This window comes from Trachemys scripta, chromosome 3 (assembly GCF_013100865.1).
Source record: "Trachemys scripta elegans isolate TJP31775 chromosome 3, CAS_Tse_1.0, whole genome shotgun sequence".
In the NCBI taxonomy this organism is placed as follows: domain Eukaryota; kingdom Metazoa; phylum Chordata; order Testudines; family Emydidae; genus Trachemys; species Trachemys scripta.
This window is the reverse complement of record NC_048300.1, coordinates 157,851,807-157,875,895: the sequence shown is the minus strand read 5'-3', so window position 1 is coordinate 157,875,895 and position 24,089 is coordinate 157,851,807. Positions and strand designations below refer to the sequence as shown.

The following is a 24,089-nucleotide window of genomic DNA, read 5'->3' as shown; positions in this document are numbered from 1 at the left end:
GGGCAGATGGAGTGAGTGGGAGGCGGGGCCTCAGAGAAGGGGCAGGGCAGGAGCAGGGCAAGGGTGTTCAGTTTTGTGCAATTAGAAAGTTGGCAACCCTAATTACAGAGGAGACATTCTGTGCTACCTCATTAAGATTTTTACTTCTGTTCTTCCTAGGAAAACAATCCTAAATAAGTCATTTTAGGGTGAAGATATATAGTTTCTTTTTGTGTATTGATATCAGACACCTAAACAACATATTAACACATTCAAAATACTGTGTTCAATTCTAGGTATAGCAAGGTTGTTTTGCAGTGTGTATGTAATATTATTCTCTCTCTAAAGCATAGTACCTTCACTCCTTGGAATCCCATGATTTCCACAAGCCCCAGTTCTCCCTGAAATATTAAAAAAGTAACTACCGGTAATTCAGTCCTGGACACAAATATTTAATACACAAAACTTATATTTCATGTAATATGTCTATGTAAACCTCCAGCAGAAATCTAAAACAGAAACGCACTAATTAGTATCAGAAGGGTAGCCGTGTTAGTCTGGATCTGTCCATGAAGGCTTATGCTCCAATACATCTGTTAGTCTTAAAGGTGCCACAGGATTCTCTGTTTTTTACTAAATAGTAATGAGTTATCAAGGATCCCAATACACTTTACATAGAAATCTTTACATAGGAATCCCACGCCTATAATTGAAATACTATAGCACTTTATGTATTGTCTATGCAAGGATCACTCATTCACTACTGAAATGCAGCCACCCGTGGGGTGGAACATAGCAGCCCTTCTGGACCAACAACACAACACAGCAGTTTTTAGGAGGGGGGGGATGAAAAAATGCTTTCAACTGAAATTACTAGGAAAATTTTAGTTATTCAGAGTGTAACAAGTGACCCAAGAATTTGGCAAAGACACTATGGGATCATTTAAAGAGCGCAAACAGTCAGAACTTCAGTGACAAAACTTATCAGCAGTTCATTACCCTGTAGAACATGCTGGAGAAATGGTTCAGTCTCCACTCAGAGAAAATAATGCCATCTACTGAGTCATCATCATCATTTTCGGCAGCTCCCTGTTTTTTCCATGAAGGTTTCCCATCCTAGTACTGACAAGGTCTGAGCTTGTTTCTCTTGCTTTTGAGCTCACAGCCACAGTGAAACTGATACAGCAGAGAAAATGGCAAGCTCAACTTGGGAGAGAGAAATTAAAAAACAACCTTTTCTCCTTTTGCCCCAAGCTCTCCTCTGTTTCCTGGTGTTCCAGATACCCCCTAAGAGAAAAATTAAACAGTTAGTACTAACAACTGCTTCCAAGTCATAAGAAATTTGCAATTATGATTACCACTGCAGTGCAGACATTGCCATAATGTGTCTTGCATTTCTGTGATACACTACAAGATGCACCACAGAGATGCTTCCATGAGGATTTAAAGCGTTTAGACACGTGTACTTACCTTGAAGCCCTCTGCTCCTGGTAATCCTTTGAGACCTAGAGGACCTTGATCACCCTTTGAAAGAAAAGAACACTATCAACCCAGAAAATACATTTGCACTAACTAGAACTGCAACAAGTCAGTTTATCTATCTATCTAGTTTGCTGCCAGATCAGTTTGATGATGATTTCCCTGTAAACCATATTGATTTCCTAGCATTTTCCAACAGATATTACTAATTCAAATCATATCCAAGTTATATGGACTAAAACCTGAGCTGCAGTAAATCACTGTAGCTCTACTGACTTTAATGAAGCTATGCCCTAAATTAGCTATGGCTCTAAATTATTTCTGATAGCAGATTCATGGTTAACATTTCATATTTACAGATGAAGTATTCTGTTTAATATTTTGGCAATGGCAACATGTTTCTGGGATACTTCAAATCACAAGTACATTGTTCATTTTCCCTTTTATATTTCACATAAAATACATGGCAAAAAAGTTAATAGGCTGCTTAGTTTTCTGTTTGATTCTGAACTTTGGCTTCATGCAGAATATAATGCAATACATACCCATTCACCATGTAACCCTCTCATTCCTTTTTCACCCTTAGTGCCCACTAAACCCTTAAAGGAAAATAAAATAAAATGTGATACAAACAAACGACAAAAAATCAGATTTTTATATACTTGAACAATAAGTCAGTCATACTTTTGGACCGGGCTCTCCAGTGTTTCCATAATTTCCCGGGTTACCACGGACTCCCTATTAACAAGAAAAACAGTTTCATTGTTTAGTTTTAAGTGAATATAGAACTAGTGAGTGTCATTGGAAAGACTGCATTGGGGTCTGAAGTTTTTTATATCCACACAAGAGTCAATGCAAGTTTTCTCCTGCTGCCAATCAAGGTCTTTAAGCCAGTCTAAGGGCAGGTCTTCACTTGGGGGGGTGTTGATTTAAGATACGCAAATTCAGCTACGCTATTTGCGTAGCTGAATTTGCGTATCAGAGCCGACTTACCCCGTTGTGAGGACGGCAGCAAAATCGACCTCCGCGGCTCCCTGTCAATGGCGCTTACTCCCACCTCCGCTGGTGGAGTAAGAGCGTCGATTCGGGGATCGACTGTCGCATCCCGACGAGACGTGATAATTCGATCCCCGAGAGATCGATTTCTACCCGCCAATTCAGGCGGGTAGTGTAGACCTAGCCCTAAAGTCTGAAGACCTCTACACCCATTCTGCCCTTAGCTTCTCTCCTGAATCTTGCAACACCATCTAGTGGCAATTGTAATTGGGACTGAGTGAGCGACCTAGAAGAATTTCCAGTGTTAACTACACAGTTGGATTAAAGCATGAGGATATCGTCACATCACAGCCAAAAATGATACAATGCAAGCTCAACAGGGCTCACGCACTGGGGTAGGAGCTTGGGTGCAGGAAAGAAGCTGGTCAGATGACAAGAGAGCGCAGTCACTATCGATGATCTTTTTATTCTTTGGGACTGGCTCCTGAAGTGCCAGCTCTCATGAGGTGACATCATAAAGTGACACCAAGACTACTGAAATCAAACCTGTGATGTTTAGGTTTAACTTGACAAGTTCAGACAGCTGACATGAAACTGAATATGTCTTTTTCCTGAATCATAAGAGGGACTTCTGCTCTTTAGGAATGAGACTAAAACTAATTTCCCATATGTGGGACTGTGTTAGAATTGCATGTTATCACTTTAAGAGTGGCGTGGCATTCCTGGTCCTGCTTGCAGGCTAGGGGGCTCTGTAGCAAAGCATGAGCACAGAGTCAGTAATGAAAGAGCCAGCTTAAAGCAGGATGAGGTGAGTTGTGCCTTGCTGCCTTAGGGAGCAGCCTGTTTTCTCTCTGTGTTTTTGGGTTCTTGTTTGATATTGTTCTGAATGCTAAGAAATAAAGTAGTGTTAGGTTGCAACCTTCCAGCAATAGTATTTGTTTTTTATCTAACTTCTGTGAGTATTCTGAGAACATAAAACAATAGAACATGGATTCTCAACTCACAGGTCATGACCCCCAGCAATATTGGGGGTCATGACTACCCTCTTTTTCTTTATGGCTAGATTAGAAAGGGGTCCTGAAACTGGTTTATGTTGTAACATGGGATCACAGGATGGAAAGGGTTGAACCACAGACCACTGAACAAACTTTGGTTAAGGAAGCTGCAAAATCCTTTGGTCACGAGGTTTCAGCGGGAACCTGGACCAGAAAGGGAAGGAGCAGGTAGTTCATTGCCCCTCTGCTGAAGCTCCCTTTTGTCCACCATGTTCAGCAACAGTGAACATGTTTTCAAAGCCACCAGTCTTCGTTACTGAGCAATGCAGACTATACAATGAAGGCATGTTGTCTTATTTAATATTAAAGATAAAGCATAAATGGTAATTACCAGATTTCCAACACTGACAGACTTTCCTTGCTCTCCCTTCTCTCCTTTTTGCCCCTGGTGCAGGAGTAGAAAAAGGGGCATAATTTCTACACAAAAATTAAAAATGATCTTCACAAATAGAAAGTTGATTTTTAAATTATACCTTGGGCCCTGTTGTTCCTTGATCTCCTGGTCTCCCATGGGCACATTTACATACTCTGTTTCCAGTAAGATCCTGTTGAGCGCTTGCTCCACACTGACAATGAAGATACATGTTTTTTATTTTTTGCATTGCAAAGAGTGAGTTGAAGGACATGACTGATTTGATGGCATGGGGAGCCGCCATCTCTGTTCTCCACAAACGGCATTAGAAAATGTTCCTGAATCATATAACAGAGCTGGCATTAGGCACACACATCAGGTGCATGGCTTTGGAGAGTTCTTGCTCTGTCAGCTTTCACATTAAGCAGAACTGAATTTAGTGGCCTGCTGGGAACCCCATATGTACCTTGAGAGGTACAGGCTACAGGCCTAGTCTCACCAGTGATGGTGGAACTAGGGGTGCTGCCACACCCCTGGCTTGAAGTAGTAATAACAAACACCAAATACATGGTCTCCATCATCAGCATCCCCACTATAAAAATTGATCCAGCACCCCTGAAGCCCACTCTCAGCTACTAATGCCCTGCCCCATTTCCAGATGATGAAGCCCTTCTGAATCTGCATAATAATGACAACATCTTGAGCTCCATTCTATCCCTTCTTCAGTCCCTTAGCAAAAACCATCCTGATCCACCCAGCCAAACACTTCCCCTCCTCCCCATGTGACATGTGATTTGGGGAAGTCTCCCTGAGGCCCTGTATTCCTCATTTTGCACAGAACACTGCAAAACCTGTGCTCACTCTGTAGGTTAGTGATAAAGCAAAGGAGTTCATGAAAGAAAGCACATAGCCTACTCACAACATCCAACAGCTCACAGCAGCCTTCTGGGTAAGCTTTATCTGCATCACAGTGCATTTCAAGTTGTTGTAAATCCACCTGACACATACAATCATTGGATTAAACTAATGTGAGCAATAGCAAATGTGCTAAATAAACGGGCTAAGAAAACCCCTCAGTGCACACGCGCGCAAATTCACACACTCACACCTACTAATTTTGTGTTCCTCGTCACATAGACACATTTGCCTCCATCTGCATCAGCTACATACACTCAGTCTACACACACAGTTGCGGACATTGACCAATTGTTCCTCTCCACGCCCATTTTTTCCACCCCTCCAATGAATTCAATACAAATTCTGTATCTGGAGTAGCTGCAGAATCTGGCTCACATTAAAAGAGCAAATTCTGTCTCTGCTGCTTTTCTTTTTTTAAATTCTAAATTACTCAGTCTGATTTCCTTGAATAATGCAAAATTTCAAGTCAAATACTTGCTGCATGCTCTATTATCCACTAATAAAATGACAAAGGGTAAACAATTTTTAAAATCTTTTCTCACACTTCTGTGTTTGCTTGCATTCATAGTCTACAGAAATACTAAATCAAAATACAGTTGCCTCTAGCATAAAGCCTGTGCTAGGTCAGTAATTGCATTTGTTATTATATTTATATGTAGGAAGTATTTCACTGCTATTCTGAATGCTGATAGTAAAAATCTATATTGCACAAAATAGTCACAACAATTTTTAGAGTCACATGCTCACCATCAGAGGGAACTCTAGCTAAAGTAATAAAATATTGCTGTGTGCCACTTATAGGAAAAATATTGAATAGATAACTGTATGAAAAGTTACTACTACTTTTCTGTTAATTAAAAGCCTGCTCCTGTACCTCTAAAATTAATGAGAGTTTTGTCATTGATTTCAGTGGGAGCAAGTGGAGAGAAAAAAGGAACCTGCTGGAGATATTAAATTTTAAGGGGCAGAGGGAATTTAAATGCAACAGATCGATTTGAAAGGTTCACAAACAAAAGGATATAAACTGTAGCTAAGGAAACTTCACCTTATGGGAGATTGCACAGAGGATAGTTAGTGTCTGGAATGGAATCCCACAGGCAGCACGATGAGCAATTATGAACAATTGCAATGCCCGGTTTACAATGGCTCCAGTGGCTCCATGGAGCTGGGCCCATGCTCAGAAGGGGCCCCGGCCTGTTCCGCTTGCACTGTGCCCTGAGACCCTGCTGGCTCCCCTTGCCCACCACTTGCTCCTCTCAGCCTGCCCGCCAGCTGGCCAAGGGCTCCTCTCCGCCCTCTGCCCCCACCCCCCTGGCCAGACCTCAGTGCACCTCTGGCTCTGGGTAGTCTCTGCTTCCTACCACCTGTGGGGCCCTACCTGTCTCCCTGAAACTGAGCTGCCTGGGACTGGTGCAGAAGCCTGGCCTGTCTCAGCCGGGTGTGTGTGGGGGGGAAGACAGTGTGAAGGGCTTGGCTGGGCCCCTCCAAGCAAGTGCATCTTGAGGGACCCTGGCCGGGGCAGGTACTGGCCTGGCTGATCGCGCCACTCACAAGGGGATGGAGCGATTCCTGGCCCTGGGACCAGCCCTGGCTGTGCTGCCGGCTCAGCCCGGCAGACACTGTCACCTCCCAGCAGGGCTGGTGACTGTGGCCGGGAGGCAGGGGTTGGGGGAGTGGGTCTGTGGGGAGTATGGGGGCGGTGATGGGCTGCGAAGGGGCCGGGAGGGTCTGTGTGTGCTGGGGCACTAGGAAGTGGGAGTTATGTGGAGGGTGCTGGGCAGTTGTGGTGGGGCTGTGGGCAGGGGTGGTGTTGTGCAGGGTGCTGTGCATTTGTGGGTGGATCTGGGGGGCTTCTGGTCATAGGGAGCTGTGTGGTGTTGGGCGTGGGCCTGCCCACAAGGGGAAGGGTTAAGTTGACAGCACAGGGTCGGGCAGGCCACTGTGTGTCTGGCAACTGCCGGTTTGTAAATAGTGCCCCCCATTGGGCGGAGCGGGGCCGCCCCTGCCATGCATGCCCCATTGCCTCTGGCTGGCTCCTGACTCCGGAGACTGACCTACCCGCACCATTCTCCATTGCCTCCATGAGGGCCCACAAAAGGTTAATCCAGCCCTGAACAACTGTATTTAGAAAAAGAATCAGGTGGACACAGAATAAAAACACTGAACACTAACTAGGTTCACTGACCTAGCCTAATGGCTTTCTTCTCTTATATTTCCAGTAGATGACACTGTACAGTAACATTACTCATGCTAGAAGAGCTACTTACCAAAACAGGAGACTCTTCAACTGATCTTTTTACCAGCAAAGTATATCCGTTTCCATAAACACCTCTCTGTTCATTTCCTGGAACTGCACTGACCTCCTGACAATCAATCAATAATTTTGCATCATCGTCTTTCACACTTAATGCAAACTTGTGCCAAGAACCATCAAAAGCCTTGTCCACATTGCTGAATGTCCTGAACATGAGTGTTTTGGATGGAGTGGCATGAAAGAAATCCAGAGATTTTTTGTCACGCAGGAAGCGAATACCAATTCTGTTTTTGCCGGCAGAATCACTAACTTGCCATAAATTCCACACATTTTGTGGAGTGTCTTCCAGCATCTTAAAAGTAGCAATGATGGAAAATTCTGAAGGCAAGCAGTCAGGGTGAACACCACTAAAACAAGAACACATGCAGTCCAATTAAAGTCTACATATTGAGACACAATGTAAACCAAACCCCATTCAACAAATTTCATCTCTAATGCATTTAAACTTTATTATTTTAACAGTGCTGTAGTGTGGTAGAGAGTCAGCTAGAGAGTCACTAAGGAGTACATTTTAAGAGTGGCATTTCAAGGATTTGTCCACATAATGTTAATGAGATCACACACGTTATTACTCCCAGAGATGCTGAACAAAAGGCCAGATTCTACATTTTGCTCACAGGCAAACTTCCACTGAAAACACGAGTGCACACACTGCACAATTCCTTCACAAAGTGCAGTGTTTTCCTTCCAAGCCCTTTTGGCACCCGGCAAGCTAGCCAGCATCAAGGTGTAGGGAAAACTCAAGCGAGTGCAGTGACTCTTGCATGGTAGGTCTAAAGTGGTGAAAACCTCTTAGCACCCTCTGCCCATCCACCTGCACAAAGACCAATCCCAATATATCCCTTAAATCTTACTCACTTTCTGTGTTTAACTTAGGGTGACCAGAGGGCAAGTATGAAAAATTGGGACAGAGTCAGGGGGGTAATAGGTGCCTATATAAGAAAAAGCCCCCAAAATCAGGACTGTCCCTATAAAATTGGGACATTTGGTCACCCTAGTTTAACTATGATCCATTTCTTCAGCAAAATCTCTTAGTTTTAAGGAAGAAACAGACATAGAGTTTAATTTATAGCATACCTGGTGTTTTTCCTGAGCTGTATGGTAGGATTTATGCAGTAAACTAAAGAATCTGAGTTTGATCCTTCAACTATGTTTAGATCCAATGCTTTGGACAATCTGAACTCCTGAAGAAGATCAACCTCTGCAATTTTAAAAAGGTTTTATAATTAGTTTCATTTGCAAAAGATTTGAGGTGCTTGGTATTTTCTATTAAAACAACTCCCCTGGTGGAAATTAGCATAGAACTATTGATTCCAATGGAGTGAAGCCAAGTTATGGTAAATGAGATACTGGCCCTGTTAGTGCTGCCAATTGAAAACTGGTTTCTCATTGCTGGTTCTGTGCAAATATTTGTAAGTGGTCAGGTTTGGTTTCTGGCTCATCATAGGAGGGAGAATGCAGACAAAGAGAGCCCTTTTCTCCTGCTTGGGCACCTGTGCAGGGGGCAGCAGAACACTTGTGCTTGCATTCCCTTGACATATGATCTGAGGGACCACCAGATCATCTAATCTTACCTGCTGTGTATCACAGGCCACCAAAAGCACCTTGCACCCACACACTAAACCCAGCAGCCAAAATTAGACCAAACTATTACAGCCAACAGGAGACTAGACTTTTATGTGCCACAGAAAGAGAACAGGAGGGATTGAGGTACACCAATGCCTGAGGCCCCTACAGTAGCAGGGAATGACTAAGTGAGATATACCCAAATAATCCTGGCAAGTGACCTGCACCCACGCACCACAGAGGAAGGCAAAAACAAACAAAAAAACAAAAAACAGGTCACTGGCCAATCTGACCTGGAGGAAAATGCATTCCCAACCCCCATATAGTGAGCAAGAACCAACCAGCCAAATACCTGAGAGACAGAATTCTGGGTGCCACTTCAGAGCACTTGCACACCCTGTCCAGTGTACTATCTCCAGCCATGGCCATCCCTGATGATTCAGAGAAAGGAGTGCAACAACAAAAATGCCTACCCCAGAATATACTGGTTTTGTTTTGGTGTTTGTTTGGGTCTTTAGGGTTTTTTTCCCTTGACAGATATTTAGGCAGGAAGACTACGACAGGTACAGAGGCAGCAGTGGTAGTGACTGAAGCCATGGAAGAGACAATGAACATGACCAGATGTGGAAGCTGTGAGATGTACATGATCCTAGAGCAGATATCTGAAAAGAGCTTCATTTGTATGAACTGCCACATCATAGCTCTCATGGAACAGAAGATCCGAGGCTTGGAGATACAGGTAGAAACTATGGTTGAGTTTCAAAGGGGCTTTGAGCAGATGATGGAGCAAAGGCAAGAGGAGGCTGAAGGGAAAAGTCAAGACTTGCAGGTGCAGCTGGACTGAAGAACTTGGATGGGAGATTGCTGGGTGAGGAAAGTGGCCAGTGGAAGCAAGTGACTATGACAGGGGTCGGCAACGTTTGGCACGCGGCTCGCCAGGGTAAGCACCCTAGCGGGCTGGGCCAGTTTATTTTCCTGCTGACGCGGCAGGTTCAGCCGATCGCAGCCTCCACTCGCCGCGGTTCACCGTCCCGGGCCAATGGAGGCGACGGGAAGCAGCGCGGGCTGAGGGATATGTTGGCCGCAGCTTCCTGCCACCCCCATTGGCCCGGGATGGTGAACCTCAGCGAGTGGGGGCCGCGATCAGCCGAACCTGCCGCATCAGCAGGTAAATAAACTGGCCCGGCCTGCTAGGCTGCTTACCCTGGCAAGCCGTGTGCCAAACGTTGCCGACCCCTGGACTATGAGAACCAAGCAGAGGAAAAGACAAGCTAATACTGGAGAAATAATGCTCAGGAACAGGTTTGCTGAGTTGGAAAATGAAGAAGGGCACAGCAGACTATAACTGAAGGAGGGAGGGCAAGGAAGAAGAAAAGAGCAGCCAATCCTGTAAGAAGAGCCAATGGAGATACCCAGAATTCAGAGCTCCAGAAGGATACAGAATGACTTAGAGAAGACTGCATGGAGAGAAAAAGACAAGAGGACTTGCAGACAGAAAGAACAGGAGGAAGGCCAGAGAATCACACCATCACCAGGAAAAGGCAGGTCTACATGATTGGGGACTCTCTACTAAGAAGAACAGACAGGTCTGTCACCAGAGCTCATCCAGAGAACCGAAGGCTGTGCTGTCTTCCAGGATCTAAGATATGGGGTGTGGACCTGAGGCTGACAAGAATCCTAATGGGAGCAGGAAAGAATCTACTGTTTATCCTTAATGTGGGAACAAATGACACAGCTAGATTCTCGCTGGAATATATCAGGGGAGACTATGCTGGACTGGGGAAGATGCTTAAGGAAATGGAGGCTCAGGTGATCTTCAGTGGGATTCTGCCTGTCCCTAGAGGAGGAGAATGAAGGTGAGGCAACATGATGACGATCAACAGATAGCTCAGGCAATGATGCTATAAGGAGGACATTGGGATGTTTGACCACTGAGAGACATTCATAGACAGAAGACAGTTTTCTTGGGATGGACTCCACCTGAGTATGGAGGGAAATAGACTTCTGGTAAGGAGGTTGGTGCAACTCATTAAAAGAGCTTTAAACTAGGAACTCAGGGGAGATGGTTGGGAGATGCTCATGATATCTCCAGACCTGATTTTAACATTGAGAGGAAAGAAAATCAAGTAAGGAAGGATACCAGTCAGATAGTCGACAGTAGCAGTAGAATGACTGTACCCACTCGGGCAAAGCCAAGCAGCATCAGTTAAGATGTTCGTACACCAATGCAAGGAGCCTGGGTAACAAAACGGAGGAGCTAGAACTACTCATGCAGAAAGTGAAACCAGATATTATAGGGATAACAGAAACATGGGAGAATAGTAGTCATGAAAGGGTATGTGCTGTTCAGGAAAGACAGAAATAAAGGCAAAGGTGGTAGAGTAACATTGCATGTTAATGATGAGGTAGACTGTAAAGAAATTAGAAGTGATGGAATGGATAAGCCAGAAGTGTTTAGGCCAAAATCACTTTGGAGAAGAAAACTACTAAAGGTTCCCATGATATAGTGCTTGGAGCGTGCTACAGACCACCAGGATCCTATTTGGCTATGGCTAGAGACCTCTTTAATGTTTTTAATGAAATAAATACTACTGGGAATTGTGGGATCATGGGAGACTTTAACTTCCCAGATATAGATTGGAGGGAAAGTGCTACTAGTAATAGTAGGTTTTCCTGGGTGTGATAGCCGAGAGATTTCTTCACCAAATAGTTACTGAACCAACAAGAGTGATGCCATTTTAGATTTGGTATTGGTCCGTAGTGAGGACCTCATAGAAGAACTGGTGGTAGAGGACAGCCTTGGTTTGAGTGATCATGAGTTAATTCAGTTTACACTAAATGGAAGGATAAACAAAAATAGATCTGCAACAAGAGTCCTTGATTTCAAAAGAGCAAACATTAATAAATTAAGGGAATTAGATAAGTGGACTAAAGAATTCAAGCATCTGAATAACTTGGAATAACTTTAAGTCAAAGTTGCCAAAGCTATCTGAAACCTGCATCCCAAGAAAGGGGAAAAAATTCATAGGGAAGGGTTGCAGACCAAGCTGCATGAGCAAGCATCTCAAACAGGTGATGATGAGAAAGCAGCAAGCCTACAAGGAATGGAAGATGGGCGGGATCAGCAAGGAAAACTACCTCTTGGAGGTCAGAAAGTGTAGGGATAAAGCGAGAACTGCCAAAAGCCAAGCAGAGTTGTACATTGGAAAGGGAATTAAAACCAATAGTAAAAGGTTCTATAGCCATATAAATAAGAAGAAAACAAGGAAAGAAGAAGTGGGACCACTAAGCACTGAGAATGGGGTGGAGATTAAAGATACTCTAGGCATGGTCCAATACCTAAACAAATACTTTGCCTCAGTTTTTAATGAGGCTAATGAAGAGTTTAGAGGTAATGGCAGGGTGGCTAACAGCAACAAGGATATGGAGGTAAAAATTACCACATTCGAGGCGGAAGACAAACTCAAACAGCTTAATGAGACTAAATTGCAGCCCCTGGGTAATCTTAGGTTTCAGAGTAGCAGCCGTGTTAGTCTGTATCCGCAAAAAGAACAGGAGTACTTGTGGCATCTTAGAGACTAACAAATTTATTAGAGCATAAGCTTTCGTGGACTACAGCCCACTTCTTCGGATGCATATAGAGTGGAATAAATATTGAGGAGATAATTATAGGAAGTGGCACATAAAATGGCAAGCCCAATAGCAAGGATTTTTAATGAATCTGTAAACTCGGGTATTGTACCCTATGACTGCAAAATTGGTAATATATTTCCTATTTTTAAGAAAGGGGGAAAAAAGTGATCCAGGAAATTACAGGCCTGTTAGTTTGATCTCAATTGTATGCAAGGTTTTGGCACAAATTTTGAAAGTGAAAGTAGCTAAGGACATAGAGGTGAACAGTAAAGGGATAAAATACAACATGGCTTTACAAAAGGTAGATCATGCAAGACCAACCTGATCCCCTTCTTTGAGAAGATAACTGATTTTTTAGACAAAGGAAATGCAGTAGATCTAATCTACCTGGATTTCAGTAAGGCATTTGATACAGTTCCACATAGGAAATTATTAGTTAAATTGGTGAAGATGGGTATTAATATGAGAATTGAAAGGTGGATAAGGAACTGGTTAAAGAGGTGATTACAATGGGTCAGACTGAAAGGTGAATTGTCCGGCTGAAGGGAAGTTACTAGTGGAGTTCCTCAGGGATTGGTCTTCGGACCAATCTTATTTAATATTTTTATTACTGATCTTGGCACAAAAAGTGAGTGTGCACTAATAAAATTTGCAGATGACAGAAAGTTGGGAGGTATTGCCAATACAGAGGAGGACTGGAATATCATACAAAAAGATCTAGATCCTTGTAAACTGGAGTAATAGAAATGGGATGAAATTTAATAGTGCAAAGTGCAAGGTCATGCACTTAGGGACTAACAAGAATTTTTACTATAAGCTGGGGACTTATCAGTTGAAAGCGACAGAGGAGGAGAAAGACCTGGGTGTACCAGTTGATTACAGGATGACTATGAGCCGTCAATGTGATGCGGCCATGAAAAAGGCTAATGCAATCCTAGGATGCATCAGGCAAGGTATTTCCAGTAGAAACCTTTCTTTTACGGAAACTTAATATTTATTTATTTTTGCTACACTTGATTTGTTCTACATTAATGTCTTTTCAAAACTAAAGATTGGTTCGTAACTATGAGCCTTTTCCTTCCTATGTTTTAGTAGTGGCTTCCTGGAAAATAATTGTTTTACACAATTGCTTATTCCATAAGTAATGAGAATGGTTTGTCAGGAAATGTTTCTTACTCTGCTAGATAAAAAATAGAATTCCAACCACTTATTTACTTAGTAGCTAGGCTTCAGTACTGCCCACCATTTGATCTGTCTACCTTCTGCTGCACAGTTTTGTTTTCCCATATCTTGATATAGGTGTCATCAGATGCCAGATTTCTTGTGACAGTATTTGAGCTACTGCAGGAATTATGAAGCAAAGTGAGACACTTATTATGTATATTTGCATGCGGATATCCAGAATGCTTTTCCAACAGTTATTTAAGATTTGAGAACAAATTGCACTGTTATATTGTGTGTTCTTTGTTATTATAAGCAATAGCATAATTTTTAGCTGTATATGGCAACTTTTTTGTACTGTTGCATGTAATAAATAAAATAAGCATAAAGTTAAATTACACCTTAAGATGAAGGTTGTTATTCAAGCTATTCTTCAGTTTCTCTCTCACACACACACACACTTATTTGATGCAGAGCCAAATCACTGCAAAATACTATAATGGAGGAGGGGATCACTTATTTCATTACACAAGAATTAAGGCTAATTCTCTCTGAAGAAATATATTGTCAGTTAGTAAAAGAGTGCTTATAAAATGTCCACTTGAAACTTATTTTGATTAAAAAAATCAGGAAAAAATTCATGGTACTTTTCACAATTTTTTTCTGTAACAAGCTGGTCAGTACATTTTTTATGAAAAATATTTTTATTCATCTCTGAATTTATCAACTATAAAAGAAGTATGTTCACATACCTACAATATTTGGTAAATCCTGACATAGGAAAATATTGAAAAGAGTCACCAGGACCATCAGAACTGGAAATTTCATTGTAGGACTTCTTGAGTACATGCACCTATGAAAGGAACATTTAATAGTTAGATCTGTTTATTATTAATGCTAATCTGCTACTCTCACTCAATAGTCCCTAAAGCACTAGGTTTGCTGTGATAGGGAATCCCCGCAACAGATGGGGAATGTGCATGTATATATACACAGTATATATGTATAAACATACACACAGACACTGCATGCATAAATTAAAGACTTAAAATATGCATTGTAATTATTTTCAAAATATATGTCTAATAATTATCCATCATGTAAAGGGTCACAAATGACCTCAAATCACCTTCTATAACTAGATTTCTATGCACAAGTATTTGTTACAAAGATATTGGCTAGTTAGTTTTAACTACATTATGGATACAAACAACAGTGGTGAACTATATGCGGAATTCAATCATTCTCTACTGAGTGACAAAGATAAATATTGAACCTTACAGTTTGCTGTGAAAGGCCATTCTAAGAATGGAGCTTTTTACTTTACTAGATGTACTGCATGTGTGATTAATGCATTGTCTTATTTTTCACATAGATTGTTTTCTCTTTAATGTTTTAATAATTTAATTATTAGACTAGTACTTGGATGATATTATCTACATGGCATCATCCCATTAAAAAGATTTACTCCTTACAGTTTTCAATCTAAAGCTCTATCCTACGGTCATTGATGTCAATGGAGTTTTAGTCACTTACCTCACCTGAAGCAGGATGAAGCTCAAAATTATACACAGTGAAATATGTTTCAATTTGTTAATCTACAGCCCAGTCCTGCTGTCATTGAAATTAAGGGGTTTAGGACTAGGGCCCTTGTTAGCATCTTTGAAGATTTTCACAATACGCTGTCACTCCACACACAACAGTCACTCTAATTACTTTCAGATCAATAAAAAATATCTTCTAAAAGATATGAGAGAACCAACCCTTGTCTTCTGACATCTAGACTTTTGGGAAAGTTTCAAATCTGTAGTTAGATGCAAATTGCGCTACTCAGCTAATCCCTAACCATTTTTACTAGAAAGTCTGCTAGCCATGTGATTGTTAATCTTGCAACACTTGATTTGGTCTAACTATGCATTATCCTTTTCCTTTATTTCTTAAAAAAGAAATCAAAAGACAGAGGAGCAAGGCACTTACACATATTATTCTAGTATCATTCTGTTGCACACATAATGTGAGTATCAAGGACAGCATATCAATATGCCTATATTATTAGGATACATCAGCAGCAATAATCATATGTATTTAAAGCCTAATATTGTAACCTTTACTTATGTGAGTAACATAATTGAAATTGGTGAAATTATTTGAGTATAAGCTGAAGGATCAGGTCCTACACCAAATCCTTCACAATATTTGTAATATACCATACATTTGATAACTAGATATAAAAGCAAGAGACTCTATTCTTAGATTCATAGATTCCAAGGCCAGAGGGACCATTGTGATCATCTAGCCTGTCCTCCAGTATAACACATAGAACTTCCTCAGAATAATTCCTAGAGCAGGTCTTTTAAGAAAAACATCCAATCTTGATTTAAAAAGTGTCAGTGATTGAGAATCCACCACTACTCTTGGTAAATTATTCCAATGATTAATTACTCTCATTGTTAAGAATTTATGCCTTATTTCCACTCTGAATTTATATAGCTTTGACTTCCAGCTATTGGATGGTGTTATAGCTTTCTCTGCTAGACTGAAGTGCCCACAATTAAATACTTTTCCCTTGTAGATTCTAATAAACTGTAATCAAGTCACCCTTAATTTTCTTTTTGTTATTTCATGTAAGAATGTAAATTACACAATTCAGTAATTTTAAAAAGTCATCTTTGTTAAAGTATATTTTTTCTCTAAAAAGTGGCATAGGTATTTAGTTCCCGATTATTATAGACATAGACAATGTATTCTAACATTAGTATGTTGCAACATTTCAAAAGACACATTTATACAAACTGCATTTCAACTAGCTGCTTCTTTTTCTTTTTCCTGGAGATTCTGAATGGAATCTCATGTTACTAAAAAATATAGGGAAGAAAACTAAGTGGTTCATAGCTAAGGTATAATGAAACTTGTTAGCAAGCACTTTTTTTACACAAACCTTACAGCATAATGTGCTTGTACATATCATAAATAGAAAGCACCGGTACATGGATATAGTGGATAAAGTCTCATATAAGAAGGTACAATGTCAAATGGAAGCAATAAAAAGAAAACTTACATTCTTTCTAGCAACAAACGTGGATGAGGAGCAGTGTACCTATGAGGTCACAAAGCTTTAGATTGACTCTGCTGGAACACAAAGAATATCAAGAGACAGTATGTGGAGAAGTTGAACAAAATAGAGCTAAAGATTCCTCATACTAAATACTTTCTTCAATCTCAGCCATTTCTTTCAGTAACCTCTTTGCTCCCCCTATAATGGCTAGAAACTCTGCTGTCTGATCATATAGTAGCTCTCACAAGTTTTTTAGGCCTCTGATAGGACAGTCACTCCCCAAATAGAGTTTCTTGGAAAATCTCTCTAATGCTGAAGGGCGGAGGGTGTCTGGATTCCCTCCCTTTCTCCCTCCACCTCCTGTCACCAGAACTTTCAAATCTGTGACAACTTACTGAAGGGCTGAATAAATGAGCATTTGTTAGAGTGCAAGAAGTGTAGTATCTCTATGATTTGCTTTATCCAGCTTTGCCTGAACCCCTTAGATCTGTAAGCTTCATTTGATCAGATTTTCTCATAAGATTTCCATTTCTTCCTTGTTTGCAGGGCTGGTGGTACATTAAAAAAGGCTTTTCATATTATATTCAAGTACTTTCACTTGTAGTCCAATAGATAAAGGACATCATCTGCATAGTGCTGAACACATTGCCAGGCTGAGACCACTATATCTACCTGTAAGTAATACTGATTATTATTTATTACTAAGATCATATTCTCCATGAGAGAAACAGATATTTGCACAAAAGCCCTTCAGGAAGTGATCTCAGTGATCTGGGACCAGTATAAATAAATAAGTATAAGCCAATGCATCCACCATTTGGTCATCTGATAAAATATTATTAAATTAATCAACAATCATATACTTTATGAAACAGTGTGCAACAAACTGGAGAAAGACTCCCACTAGTTTGGGTCAGGCCCAATATGCACAAATTTGTTCAAGGTTCTGATCATAGCGAACACAAACACTGGGCTTAAAACAATGGTTAGGTTTGGGGGTTTTAAATATGTTTTAGTTTAATGTGTTTCAAAATGTTTTGTTCTTAGTTTTAGTATAGCATTTAAAATTGCTGCTCATGCTATCTTGTAAGACTCAATGTAACTAAAATTTGTCAGTTGTTTATTCATTTCTATATATTATAGATAACCTCAATAATTTCTTGCTACAATGCAGATACCACTCATAAAGAACTTTTAGTTACACATGTTTAGTGAGAGAGGTTATTGGTATCAACCATCAGCCATATATAAAAGTTCCTAGTCATGCTGTGAGAGACACTACATAGCAATAGGGCGTTATATTTTACAAGGAGTTGACAGACCTAAGACAAATATATCACCAGTGAACAAAATGGATTCTGAAGCGTCCCCCATATACTGCAGCTGTTATGCTGCTTGAATCCCAGAGGTAGTGCATAGGAATATGAAATTTGGCTGTTTAAAAACTTCTTTCACAGAAGTAAGAGCTCTTCTTTGTGCTGTTTTCGTACCCACTCTTAGGCCTGGGTCCTGATCCAAAGCTCATTTAAGTCCTTAGAAAGACTCCCACTGACTTTAGCGGGCAGTGGAGCTGACTCATTGTGTTTAGTATAAGATCTAGTGAATTTGACAAACTTCTGATATTATTTTCACCTCTGTCTATAGCAGTATATAAGGCTGTTCAGCTCACCAAAAAAAAAGCTTCTCTTTTTATTCAAATTGCATCTGTGGCTTCTTTTTTTTTTTTTTTTTTTTTGCTGATTACCTTCTGATTAGGAAAGCACCAGAACATACTCCTTTGCAACAGGTTTATATTTGGAAACTGAAGGTAAGAGTACATATTTTTTTGGATATTGCTAAGATGTGATCATATGATAGATTTGTATATAATATTCTTAAGACATCAGTACAGAATTATTTCATGCAATTTTTCCATTATGTATTTGGTTACATAAAATACACACTTTGATAAGATACCGTCAAATAGCCAAGGGGAAGTTTTGACCTCCCATTGAACTCTCTGGCCTAGATGATCTGTTCTGGTCAGCAAAGGTCTGATGGGAGTTGAGTCCAAAGGTGGCTTTGCATCCCCCAGTCCTGGGACCAACTGAAGTCCAAGCTCAGCCCCACTGCAATTTACAGTGGTCCTAAAGTGCACTCAGCTGCCTGTGGCCCAGTAATGCAGTTGCTCTAACCGCCATAGGAGACTCTGGCATCAGGGAACTCTGTTGCCAGGGTCCTCACCTCTCTTGCACCCCTAATTGACCACTTCCTCAGCCCTGCAATGACCTGGCTCTCTGGCCAGGTCACCTCTTAAGTTCAGCCCCCTTTCAGGGTAACAAAAGGTCCAGCTGAAAGTCCAAAGTAGGGTCGGGTCAGGACTGAGTCAAGAGCAGCACTGAAACTGGGGTCTGGGAACAGGTCATGAGTCAGAACTGGGGTCAGAGTCCATGGATAAGCCAAATTGAGATTGTAGTCAGAGACAGGAAGCAGGCCAAAGGGTGAAGCCAGGTTGAAGTCAGTACAAAGGTCAGGGGGCTCAGGAGGCAGGTGCAGGGCTGGAGTGGATCAAGGAACAGGGCTGGAGTGGGGTCAGGGTAGGGCCTGGGCAAGGCAAAGCTCAGGGCAGTAACAGAAATGGGATCAAGAGCAGGCTGGAAGGCTAGGGACTCTGTAACACCGAGACAGCGGGAGGGTTCCTGGCCAAGTGGTGCTATTGCACAGATGAACTTGCAGCTCTAGCAGGGTCAGTGTACCTGTGCCTGGGGGTCCTCTGACCAGGGCCCTGCCAAGGGATAGGCAGCCACAGTGTGACTGCATGATGAGTCACTGCAGGCTCTGTTTAAGGGATGAGTCAGTGCAGCTGAGTTGCTGCAGCCGTGTCCGTGACGAGTCACTGCAGGTTCTGCTGGCACCTATTGAGAATGTGGGCACATGTAAAGGCCCCCTTCCCCCAGGATCCACTGAACCCAGATCCCAAGTAAATACCAGGGACAACAAATGATAAACACAGACAGGAGTGAAGGTCACAGGGTCAAAATCAGGGAACCAGAAGGGGACTCCAAGCAGAAAACCTCAGCCAGCACCCACTGTTCTTCAAAGGCATCCAGGGAGCCAGTGGTGGTGGCCCAAAGGAACTCTGCCTGGATATGTGACCTAAGGAAGGAGCGGAAATAGGCCCCACAGTTGCAGAGAACCTCCCCATCCAACATCCTTCTCCTGGTATGATGGACGGCCACTTTCGCCAACGTGAGGAGGAGGTTGATGAGGAGGTCTCGTGACTTCATGGGGCAATGGATGGGGTGTGCAAATATCAGGAGGTGTGGGGAGAAATTCAGCCAGAACCTAAGAAGAAGGTTCTGAAGAAGCCGGGAAAGGGGCTGCAACCTGGTACACTCAAGGTAGATGTGTGCCAGCGTCTCCCTCTCACTGCAGAAGGGGCAAGTGTTGGGGAGGGGGGGGTGAACTGTGCCAGGTACTCACCCATGCTCATAGCTCCCTGAAGGAGCTGCCAACTAAGATCCCTGGTGGGCCAGGGGGTCAGGATGGAATACAGACTGGCCCACCGCACCTCCCCACCTTCCATGGGTGGTAGAAGATCCCACTACTTGGTGTTGGGGTGGGACACGAGGGTGAGGAAATGAAGGGCCTGGAGCACAAGCACATACAGTTGTTTCCTACTCATGGTTCACAAATGGACCAGTTGCAGGCCACACAGCCAGCTCAGGTGATGTGGAGGTGGCCAGGGGGCTCAGAGAGCAGGGCCCAATGGTGAGGTCGGGAGGCCAGGGGTGAGGGATGGGTGAGGAGCACTCTCCTGCAAGACCAGCTTGAAGAAGGCCTAAGAGGCAGGCTGTAAGCCTGCCCTCACCTCCTGGAGTATATGCTGGGGGACACAAGCGGTGGAGAGCCTTATGCACTGGCTGAGCACCAGGGGGTCCACCACCAGGCCCTCTAGTCGTAGTCCAAGAGATCTCTGATCCTGGTGGTATCTGCCAGGACCAATCTCCGAGACACTGAGAGGAGACTCTGCCACCTACCCACCAAGCTGAGGGTTGTGTAGCAGGGGCTCCATGAGGAAATCTTCCTCCTTGGTGGCTGCCATGGACTGGTCACCAAGACCACCTTCCAGGCCTGGAGATGGTTCTGATAGAAGACTGGCAGCTTGGATAGTTCTCGCAGAAGACCCCTTGGATGGAGGTAAAAGAGCTGCTGGTCGTAACAGAGCCATCAGAGGTGTAGGAGGAAGGCGTGTGCCATGTGTTGAGTTGGGGTGGGGGAAAGGCCAAGTGATGATGTCACTCTCTTATACTTTCTTCCAGTTTGCTGGAAAGATCTTTGCTATGACATGGGTGTCAGTCAGCCCCCATTGGCCAAGCAGTCTCCATTGCATATGTGCCTTCTCTAAGGAGTCTCTGGAATAGTGGATGAGCCACTAACGACATCTGGCTATTGATGGCTACTCCTTTATTGTGACTGAAAGGCTCATTGTGGGTGTTTCCAACCACACAACATATTTGAGTAACACATATAGCAATACTTCATAACGTCACATATAATGACAGCACATAAAATCCAACAGGATATTAATGTTCAATGGATCAAGACTTTTAAAATGATACCTCACAAGGTATACTTGGTACAAAACATATCATAATTATAAGACAGTAGTTAACAGGGCGGTTCCAGGGTGCTACTTTGACGTACAGAGTGGGACAACCAAAACCCCACTGCATTTCAGTAAGGGGACAATCCTGATTTTCTTACATCCTGATTTTCTTGATTAGGAATCCATATCTTGCAAATCTGGGGCCGAATTCTTCATTGACCTCGCTGATCTCAATTACTTAGCTATATCCTTTTCTCCCTGGCCTAATCTAACCTCCTTATGGTCAGGATCATAGGTGTCAAATCCGTGGGTGCTCTGGAGCTGGAGCACCCACAGAAAAGATAGTGAGTGCCCAGCACCCACCAGCCACCCCACCAATCAGCTCCTCCCACTCCCACCTGTGCCTCCTGCCTGCTGCCAATCAGCTGTTATGGCAGAGGCTGGGAGGGGGAGGGAGGGAGGGAGAAAAGCAGGTGCAGGAAGAGATGGAGCGAGGGCAGGACACACTCGGGGAGGGGGGCAGAATGAGTGTGGAAAGAGGCGGGGTGGGGTGGAGCCTCAGGGGAGGGGGTGGAGTTGGGGCAGGGCCTGGGGGCAGAGCAGGGGTGAAACACCCCCAGGAAAGCAGAATGTCAGTGCCACTGATCAGGCTTACATTTGGGCCTGTTATTTCCCCGTAGATGAGCAGTTATTTCACTGAGGTTTGGTTAAAGAATTCTCCCCAATTCTCACCTCAGTCTCCATAGAAATGTCTAGCTAAGGTATTTAGCTGACTGCCAAGGATTTAACTTTGTAGACACATAGCTATATTAAAACCTCCAAGTGAACAGAGCTTCTCCCCAGCTCCTCCAACTAGAGCAGCATTCCTCTCCTCTAACGGGACAACAACTAGCAGGAGAAATTTAGGGGCAGGACCTGAGAGTCCATGCTCATATTACTAATGCTACCTAAATTGTTGTATTCAGAGAATCCCAGTGGGAGATACCTCACAAATAAAAGATAGCATGGATGGACAGACTTCCTGCCAGCAGTTAGGATTTCTCTGCTGTCTCCTTTGCTTGGGCTATGGTGGCCTTAAACCACATTGCTGGTCCCCTGATGTAACATGCAGGATTGCCTTCTTTCTGGAACTATGCAGGAGAGGAGCTGTGACTTGTCAGCTGACATACCATTCCTCTTGGTAACTGCAGAGGTACAAAAGCCCCTTCTCCCACACATTTGCTTTGTGCCAGTTCTGCACTGAATCCCTTGGGAGGAATGCAGCAGAAGCGCTGAGTGGGTGTCCAAACCCAATTGGTCGCCGAGATGGGCCAAACAACCAAGTTCAGATCTACAGCCAAACTTTTCCAAAGATCAAAGGGGTTTAGATGTCTAGTTTGTACTCTAGTTATCTATCTAGATGGCTCTTATCTCATCAAATATTGACACACTCTATAATCATTGGTGAATTTAATCCTCACACCGTCCCTGTGAGAGAATGGGATACTATTCCCTTTTTATAAATGGATTACCGAGGCACAAGGGAAGATCAACTGACTTGTCCAAGGACCCACAGGAATTCTGTGGCTGAATCAGGAATAGAACTCCTGCCTCCCATTCCATTGCCACAGCCACTTTCCTACCTTATGCATTACACATGAATAATATGTGAAAAAGGGACATTCTCCATTCACCCAAAACCACTATATATCTGGAAGGTATAACTCTAACTCGCACCTTGTTTTCATCAGTTCAAGAAATCCATTTCCATGCTTGCTGCTATAATGACTTCCAGAAAGATCAAAGAATGATCAAATCATAACTATAAAAAGATTTTGGCATTTTTCGCTTTTATCCATTGTTAAAATAATATAGAGTATGACGCACATGGGAGCAATTACTGTCAACTTCCAGCAAGATTTAAATTCTACACACTTTCTTCCGGGGGGAGCAGATTCCTTAGCATGTAACCCCTGATAGGGTTGCTGTTGCGACAGCTGTTCACTCTTCCCCTGCATTACATGAATCAAGCATCCTCTGTGACCATGTAATCAATTAGAACAGAATAGAATATTTCAGCTCTCTCTACCGCTCCTTGTCATGAGTGACATCTTGCACTTTAGACCTCAATTTACCAATGTCCTAAACACACCTGATGTCACCTTGCTTTTATTATTGGATATTATCTATAGCAAAAAACACAGAATCATGAAACTGATAGAACAGAAAATTTTTATGCTACAGAAATTAAGCCCACATCATTTTGAGGCTCCTGATTTATATGTTTTCATTTTGAGTACCTGCCCTGCATTGTATGACCTTGGCAGTTTGACAGGTGCAGTATGATTTTAATTAATCTCTTGAATTTTAACATTCAAAGTTAAAACCACAAACTTTGTTCCCAGAATTATTATATCTGCCAATAGACTGGAGAGTGTTCCCTTGTTCCTCAAGCCACTTGTCTGAATAAGAGATAAAAAGAAATTAAAATATAGAGACAATCTAAAAGCTTTGCTCAAGTAAAGGGTCACTAATCTACCTTTCTAGCAATTGATACAAAAGGAATAACTTTACTGAAACAAGTATCTCAGATGGGACTCCTTGCAGAAGGTTAAAAACGAAGATCAAGAGTACCATTAGCACTGTTTGGATAGGCAGTCAAGTAGCAGTTAGAAGTAATCTCCTTCCCTCTTTGAAATGTGCCAGTTCCCCATAACCAACCTTTCCTTTCATTCACATAAAATTCAACATCTGTTTCATGTCACCTTTCCTTCCAGATAGCTGCCCTGCACCTCACCCCCATCTCAATAGCTGGTGCCACTTCCGTTTTTTCCTCTCTGCACACCACCGCATCACTCCTGTTCCTTTGTTAACTGCTTACCCTCCCTTCTTCTTCAATGGCTTTCCCAGCCTTCCACTCTGTCCATAGATGGTAGCCTCTCCTACAGCCCACTGCATCAGCGGCAGATGCCTTGCAAAGAACCCAGGCCAGCTTTTCTCTATGCTCTCCTGCT

At 42.6% G+C, this 24,089-nt stretch overlaps 1 protein-coding gene across 1 annotated transcript in view; it reads right to left on the bottom strand.

The window, feature by feature from the left end:
- Window positions 1-16,688, bottom strand: part of LOC117875213 (collagen alpha-1(XXII) chain-like) — a 41,041-nt gene extending 24,353 nt beyond the window's left edge. The window contains exons 1-12 of the mRNA XM_034766295.1: window positions 16,512-16,688; window positions 14,206-14,306; window positions 8,171-8,294; window positions 7,047-7,440; window positions 4,781-4,858; window positions 3,983-4,075; window positions 3,841-3,894; window positions 2,143-2,196; window positions 2,004-2,057; window positions 1,450-1,503; window positions 1,213-1,266; window positions 336-380 (exon numbers count right to left, since the gene is read on the bottom strand). Of these exons, the coding sequence (XP_034622186.1) occupies window positions 336-380; window positions 1,213-1,266; window positions 1,450-1,503; window positions 2,004-2,057; window positions 2,143-2,196; window positions 3,841-3,894; window positions 3,983-4,075; window positions 4,781-4,858; window positions 7,047-7,440; window positions 8,171-8,294; window positions 14,206-14,306; window positions 16,512-16,513 (1,107 nt within the window). The 5' untranslated portion in view covers window positions 16,514-16,688. The remainder of the gene's footprint in view (window positions 1-335; window positions 381-1,212; window positions 1,267-1,449; window positions 1,504-2,003; window positions 2,058-2,142; window positions 2,197-3,840; window positions 3,895-3,982; window positions 4,076-4,780; window positions 4,859-7,046; window positions 7,441-8,170; window positions 8,295-14,205; window positions 14,307-16,511) is intronic.
- Between the last annotated feature and the right edge of the window lie 7,401 nt (window positions 16,689-24,089).